We start from the raw sequence: 7282 nt of genomic DNA, 5'->3' as shown, positions 1-7282 counted from the left end.
ACATAACTTTATATTTTAGCCCGCCTGATGACGTAATTTCTAAATACTGAATGATTGATAATTTGATCGGTTACTCAGTACTTTTTATCAAACACTTTTTTACTCTAACTTTAGTAATTTCTTATGGCTACTTTTTATTTTTACCCGAGTAAAAATATGTTGAAGTAGAGCTACTTTTACTGGAGTGCTATTTTTTGGATCTGAATTTAGGTGATCTTAGAAATCATAAACGTAACTAAATGCCTGGTTACAGTTTTGGTAAGCTGAAACTATAAGCACGCCACTGCGAGGCTATATGTGCATAAATCATCGCTGAGCTCCATAAGGCCAGCTAGAGCCGGGCTTCATTATGATAAATGTCAGCAGAGCTTCAGGGAGCAGCAGGGAGGAGGGGGCATGTCTTGCAAGAGGAGGTGCAGCAGTAGGGGTGAAGGATGGAGGCTCATCTGCCACACAGATGGATCCTGGCAGGGAGAGGATGCAGTCCATCAGCCCTCCCACCTCACTGCCCTCCCCTTCTTCTTCTCCTTCTTCTTCTTCTTCTCCTCCTCCTCCTTCTTCCTCCTCCAACGGAGCCTTTGCAGCGTGACGTCACAAGCGTTAGATCCTTGCTGGAGGGCAAAAAGCTGCTGGCTGATGATGACTACCATTGGTTTTAGCTGTAAACATAAAACGCTAAATCTTAAATGTACGCCTGTCCGTGCTTTGCTACCAATTGTCAGCACTATGACGACTAGATAGCAATGTTATAAAGAAAAAAAAACGAAGAAGACGGAAGTGGTTCAGTTATTCTTGACTTTGACAGCCGTAACATGTAGATGTGAGGCGGTGTGTTTCAGTTCGGATACTAAATTTAAAAAAAAAACTCTGACTCATCGTCAGTAGAGCTGGTGTTTAAATTAGCAGTGTTAGCTTAGCTAATAGCAGTGGTAGCTAATCTGTCACAGAGATCACTTATAGCAAAATGAAAATCAACCCTAAAAACAAAAATCTGTAACAGACTGAATGTTCTGTTCCTTGTGTGGAAATGTTTGTTTTTTGTTTGTTTTGTTTCGTGTTGAACCCTGAAACACGTAGTGGCATTTGTCTGTTTCTATGGCAACGAGTCTCTCGTGGGGTAGCTGACGCAGACAGCGAGAAAAAAAAATGGTATTCCGTTGTTGTTCACCGGTTTTTCTGCTTTATTTTTCCCTTTGCTGTGTCTCACTGTGATAAGTTAATATCTACAGGTTTCGTTAAGCTAACGGAGTTGTTTTACCGCGGCAGCGCGGCTATGTAAAATAATCGTTGTGCGCATGCGCGAAATTTCCGGATGTAAACAATAACATGCAGTGGGTTCGTAGCCTGGCCAGTTTCAGTGGAGGAAAGCGGACCTGAGGAATAAGATGTACCATTTTATGGCACAGGCTTTTAGAAAGCTGAGCTGTAATGTACATGATGAACTGTCATCCTGCTGATTACAACTTCAGCTGAACCGTTTTTCCATTTGTGATAAATGGAAGCCAGCGCTCCCCGGAGCTTTTCTCTTTGCTCCGCTTTTATTCCCACGCCTCTAAACCCTTAAAATATGAATTCTCTTTGATTGTATCTTTTTCCAGGCCTCGCCCTCATTATGTGGAACGGGCTCTACACGGCAGAAAAGGTCATCATCCAGTGGACTCTGCTCAGTGAAGCCTGCTACTTTGCTGTCCAGTTTCTAGGTAATTAACAGATCTTAAGAGTTGCCATGTGGAGTTTCTGTAGCCGTGAGACGTGCTGTTCAGATGCGCTCTAATTTTACTTTGATAAACATCGGATGAGTTCAGATCTCAGTGGGAATGAGTTCCATCATTTATGGGCACGTGGACAGTGCCCTCTTGTGGTACGTTTGGAGAATCGCAGCTTTGAATCAGATTCAACGTAAGGTTTCAACGTTTATTCACACCTCCGTTAACTTTTCCACATTTTTGTCACATTGTAGCTGAACTTTGACGTTTTTATTAGAATTTTATCTGATAAACTTGACAGTTATACACTATTTTCTGTTGGTTTAAGGTAGATTTTCACAAGCTTTTATAGATGGTTTAATTTGTATACTGCTCCCATTACTAATAATTCAATCTCAGAATATTTCCTTGTTAAAAAACAACTCTCAAGCAAAACAACTTCAGAATGTAAATTTGAAGGACAGTTCCTAGTGTAAATGTTACCAGAAGACGATAAAAAAAAATGTCAGGTATCAGATGGTAAAACCAAAATTAAGATGTTAAGAAAATGCTGGAAACATCGGAGAAACCAAACAATAAATCAAAGTTTTGTTTCCCTTTATCTTGGAATAACTTTGATTTCAGATGCACTCTTCTTTATAGAGTGGTTTAACTTTCACTGGGTTTGTTAGAGGTGTAGGGGGGCTGAGTGGCATGCACACAGGTATGATTGACAACACTAAGATCCTCCTCCTGCCTCTGATTGGTTTTTAGTTTGCACTGAGAGAAAGCAGAGGAGCTTTTTTATTTCATAGGTTATCTGTCTCATATTATACTGTGACTGTGACAGTTTCAACAAATATGTAAAAAATTATTTTTTATAAAAGTAGGGTGCACTAACTTAATTTTGGGGGATCGGCAGATACCTAAATATGAAGCTGATTGTATCTAACTTGGCAAAGGTTTAAAAATCCTCCTCTGTCCTCTTCTGCTCTGCCATGAGAGGTTTGACTGACAGACCAGCTCATGTCTACAGGTTCGCAGTCAACAACAACCAAGTTTATTTGTTGAGCTGCCACCAACTTTGAGGCAGCTCAAAGTTTTTACATCATAAAAATGAACCCAAACGACACAAAGTTGTAAATCACACAGTGAATAATTGTCACGTGACATAACACATTAAATGTTGGTGTTTCATTCATAATGTTTCAAAAGCAACTCCAGATTTAAAGGAACTCAGTGTTTCGGCTGTTTTCTGGAAGTTTGCTCCAGATTTGTGGAGCATAGAAGCTGAATGCTGCTTCTCCACGTTTGGTTCTGGTTCTGGATGCAGAGCAGAACAAGAAGACCCACCTTTGCCAACTGAGCAACTTTCTTGCTACATTTATCAACATTTCAGATTAAAAAAATCTGAATCTGCAGGTCAGGCTTTTCAAAGATCGTTGATTGGCCAGAAAACTGCAGTCGGTGCATCGACCATATAAAAGTTACATTCTGCATTTTTAGTGTTTTCTGAAAATGAGAATTTATTCTCAGCCAACTTAAATAAAAACAAACAAGAGAACATATGTTCAGGAAGTGTTTTTAGTTTTGCTGACGTGGCTTTGTGTTTCCAGTGACGTGCGTCACCCTGATAGAGATCGGCATCCTGCCCAACGCCGCCATGCTGCTGCTCCTCAGTCGAGTCCTCTTCTTCGTGGTCACCGTCGCGTACTACTACCACCTGGGCCGCAAGCCCAAGAAGATCTGAGCCGACGGCGGCGCTTCGGCGAGGGGCGTTTCAGCACAAATCACAGCTGGGGGTCAGGGGGTCCAACTGCTTTGTAAGTAAAAGGCCTCACACCCCCTTTCTGTGGGACCCGGCCTACTACAAACCCCACCAAAGTGACATTTAACAGACGAGCAGAGCGTCACATCGCCACCGACACAACGGGAACCAGAAACCTCAGCGCGACACTGAGCGGCTGGGCTTCACACACATTCCTCCTCTGCGTAGTTTTGAGTGCTGGACGCTGCATCTGTGTGAAACTTTAAAGTGTACAGGACAGACGGCTACAAACCACCTGTCGGTGTTTCTCCACAGCTATATGATGTCCAGGTGAAGTGTTCAGTGTTTTTCCTTTCAGCTAACTACCGTTTCCTTTATCACGCTCAAGGGTTTGTGCTATTTGTTGTTTTTTGGACGTGAACTCGTATGTATATAACGCGAACTGCCTTCCTCCGAATTTCCTAGAAAAATCATTAGCTGTCTGCTTCAGATGAGATCAATGCTGGATTATTGACACAAAAAAAAACTGATGGGTTGAGCATCCAGAAACTCTCTGCTCATCCGTTCAATCAAGACTATTCATCATTTTACCGTTTAGTCTAAAAATTGGTGTCTTAGTTTTGAAACTTGTCAGGCTTTAAGCTGGGAGTTTTTAAAGCACAACTGACTGTCATGCTGTTATGTGAACCTGTGAGGTGAATCGTCCCAGAGAAACCATACAGTTGTCTCTGCTGCTAGTGCACTATTAGGAGGAACCTTAACCTGACTGACCGTCAAACCCTTCATGTGTAATTAGCAGGTCAAATCAAGCATGTCGTGTGCTTGATCAACGCATAATAACCTGTTATAATCTCCTAATTATGTAGCATAGCCTGTTTTTAATGCCATGCACCATATCCATAGTCTTGCCTTAAAACAACTTTAAAGAACAGTCATCAGTTCTATGACTTGTAAATATGTAAATAAGTATTTAATATTAAGTGGCGTTCTTGTGAACCAAACAGGGAACTTGTTCAGTATTAGTCAATGATTATTAAAGGTTAATCCTTCTTAATGCGTCTTATTTTTGTACCTATTTAAATCACATTTTGTTCAGTCGTTTGCAACCCTGGTGAAGATCAGTAGGAAAGCTTTTAGATTAAAAACACATTTTCAACGGTGAGGAAAGGTTCATCATACACTAACACGATAAATAAAACAATAACTACAAATACATGTACAGGAATTAATAACACAATACCCATCAAAAAATGTAAAAAAAAAAAAGTTCATAACATCAAGTTTAAAAAAATCCATAAAATAGAGGAGAACAATGTTTGTAAACAATAAAAACATCTTCCTATATATTTTAGTGAACACTGGAGCCCAAACTGTTAATATTACTAGGAATATGTGGAAAAATCTGACATCTTTTATTATATCCTGAGCAGCTTTTATATATTCCTCAGATATTTTGATGAATTATCTTTGATAAGTGACGTATCATCTATCGTTACCATTGATGGATAATTATAGATTATCTATCAGATGGAAGTTAAAACTCTGGCTGCTCTAAAACATTAATATTATTTCCAGTCAGAACGTCGGTCAGCAGGATACAGATTTTAAATCTTAAAATAATAATCTGTATCTAAAATAAATGGTTATAAAATGTGAGCTTTAGAAAGACGGTTTTTCCTTATTTTTAAACTTCGCCTAATATCCACTCTACTCAGCATTTTCTGCCCATCCAGCCTCTTTGGTCACAGTTTTTTTTTATTTTTGTTGGGTTTTTTTTACTTTTTATTGGAGAAGCAGATGACTAATGGTTTTCTTTTCTGTTCTGATGTGACGCATGGCTAAAAGAAATGAGCACATTATATTTACACCCGAAGCAAACAGGAAGTCATAAACAAGCAGACACTGAAAAACTGAAATGAAAAAAAAAGCTCTATTTTTGTAGGAATTGCCACTTTAAGAAACAATTATTTGAAGCTAAAGCTTTTTACACGTCTCTACCAAGGATCCAAAACATGCAGAGGATGTTATACATTTCATCACCAAACTTATTTGTCACAACTTTAGTAGCCATCCTATCAGATATATTGATGCAATAACCAAATAATATTCTTAAAACAAATCAGCACATTAAAGTTTGCTTGCCTAAGCAGATATTTATATATATATTTATACATGTTTCTATCTGGAATGCTTTACTGAGAGCTAAAACTGCTCATTTGTCATTAAAAAATCAGACGTTTTCATCAGTTTGAAACTTGAAAATCGAAATGGATTCAGACTATAAGCGAGTTTCTTCAGTGGTGGTCCATCAGGTTTCCAGTGGCCACATTAAGTCCTGCGCCAGAAGGGAGAGGTTCTGCGGTCAGAGGGCCGGTTCTTTTTTTTGTTTGTTTTGTTTTTTTGGGTCGGCAGCTGCAGATTCAGCACTGAAGGGAAATGTGCGCCGTCCTCTCCCATGTTTCAGCTCAGATGGGGGAAACTGAAACACGGGTGAGGTCTCCTGCACCCCTATAAAGCCGTAATTATGCTTTTTTTATTTTTGCAGGGTTTAATTAGAAGCAGCTCTCCCGAGTAACATTGTGTTCCCCAACCTTTCGCTGCACCGCTTTGCGCTGACTGGCATAATTATGGAGTAACAAAAAGAAGTGTCGTTCCGTTTCCATCAGTGCTGCAGGCCTCAAACGATCAGCCTGGTGAAATGTTCAAAGGTCTGCAAGGCAGGTCTAAATTTGGAGAGAACAGCAATTTTGCCGAGGAGGCAGAGCAACTCTTTCATCATCCCTGCTGTCGTAAATTAGAAATATGAAACTGGAAACTAGTCTTCAAGTCTGAAAATAGTGCAAAAATGCTTCATTCCCTCACAATGTTACGGACGGCGTGTGTTGTTGACCTGTTTTAAATTGTAGCAAAGTGTTTTCATGTATATATGTGGGATATTGTACATGATAAATTAATTGTGATTGAATTTGATTATTAGTTTGAAATAAAAAGAACACTTGTTTATTATTGGAACATCTGAAAATGAAGTCATTTTGTTTGTTTTGTCAGACATATAAAGCAGCCAGGTGTCCAGACCTTTGGTCACTCGGATAAATAGTGTCAAGTGAAAAGTACACGAGGGTCAGGAACATAAAAACACTAAAATCAAGCAAATAAAGTATTTCTTTTTTTATTCTTTGGATTACACTGCAAAACCACAAAATCTTACCAAGTAGTTTTGGTCTAGTTTCTAGTGCAAATATCTTAGTCAAGTTTAGTAAACTTGACTAGTAGAAACTAGCCCAGAACTACTTAAGTGGAGATCCACAATTTAAAAAAAAAAAAGATTTTGCACATTTGCTGCATTAAATGGAAGGCATCTACTTTCCAAATTAAACACATTTACTAAGAACAGGATTTGGGTCACTTTCTTTCAAAAAACTTGCTAATATTTAGCCAAGATTACTAAATTAGATAAAAGCTGATTTGAGTGCGGTAATGTCTGCTTTTCAGTAAAACTGGCATAGTTCAACTAAAAGGCTTGTTATAAAAAGACATACTTTTTCAAAGTTAATATTTTCCAACGTTGCCAAACCCAGTGATGTCACTGATATGATGCCATATATGACATCACTGATGTCATCACCTCAAATTACCGACTTTGCAAAGGAAAGTAGTGACTGTTCGAGGCGCCATGATGGACGTCGGAAGTGAGGGATGGTAATATTGAACAGCGACTGAAATTGTTTCCTCAAGTTGTTTTTGCCAGCTTATTCATGCCTTCAACTTGTTAGCATCGAGCTAATTTGGCCGTTAACGTAAAACACCTGGATGGGGCTCATAGACGGCG

General features: G+C 39.1%; 1 protein-coding gene across 1 annotated transcript in view; it reads left to right on the top strand.

The window, feature by feature from the left end:
* LOC106939406 (tumor protein p53-inducible protein 11) overlaps nt 1-3971 on the top strand; it is a 55414-nt gene extending 51443 nt beyond the window's left edge. Inside the window, exons 6-7 of the mRNA XM_015021796.1 lie at nt 1599-1700; nt 3302-3971. Of these exons, the coding sequence (XP_014877282.1) occupies nt 1599-1700; nt 3302-3435 (236 nt within the window). The 3' untranslated portion in view covers nt 3436-3971. The remainder of the gene's footprint in view (nt 1-1598; nt 1701-3301) is intronic.
* The last annotated feature ends 3311 nt before the right edge of the window (nt 3972-7282 follow it).

This window comes from Poecilia latipinna, unplaced genomic scaffold (genome assembly GCF_001443285.1).
Source record: "Poecilia latipinna isolate Pla-1442-1.1 unplaced genomic scaffold, P_latipinna-1.0 Scaffold2861, whole genome shotgun sequence".
Lineage (NCBI taxonomy): Eukaryota > Metazoa > Chordata > Actinopteri > Cyprinodontiformes > Poeciliidae > Poecilia > Poecilia latipinna.
This window is presented reverse-complemented; position numbering and strand designations above follow the sequence as displayed.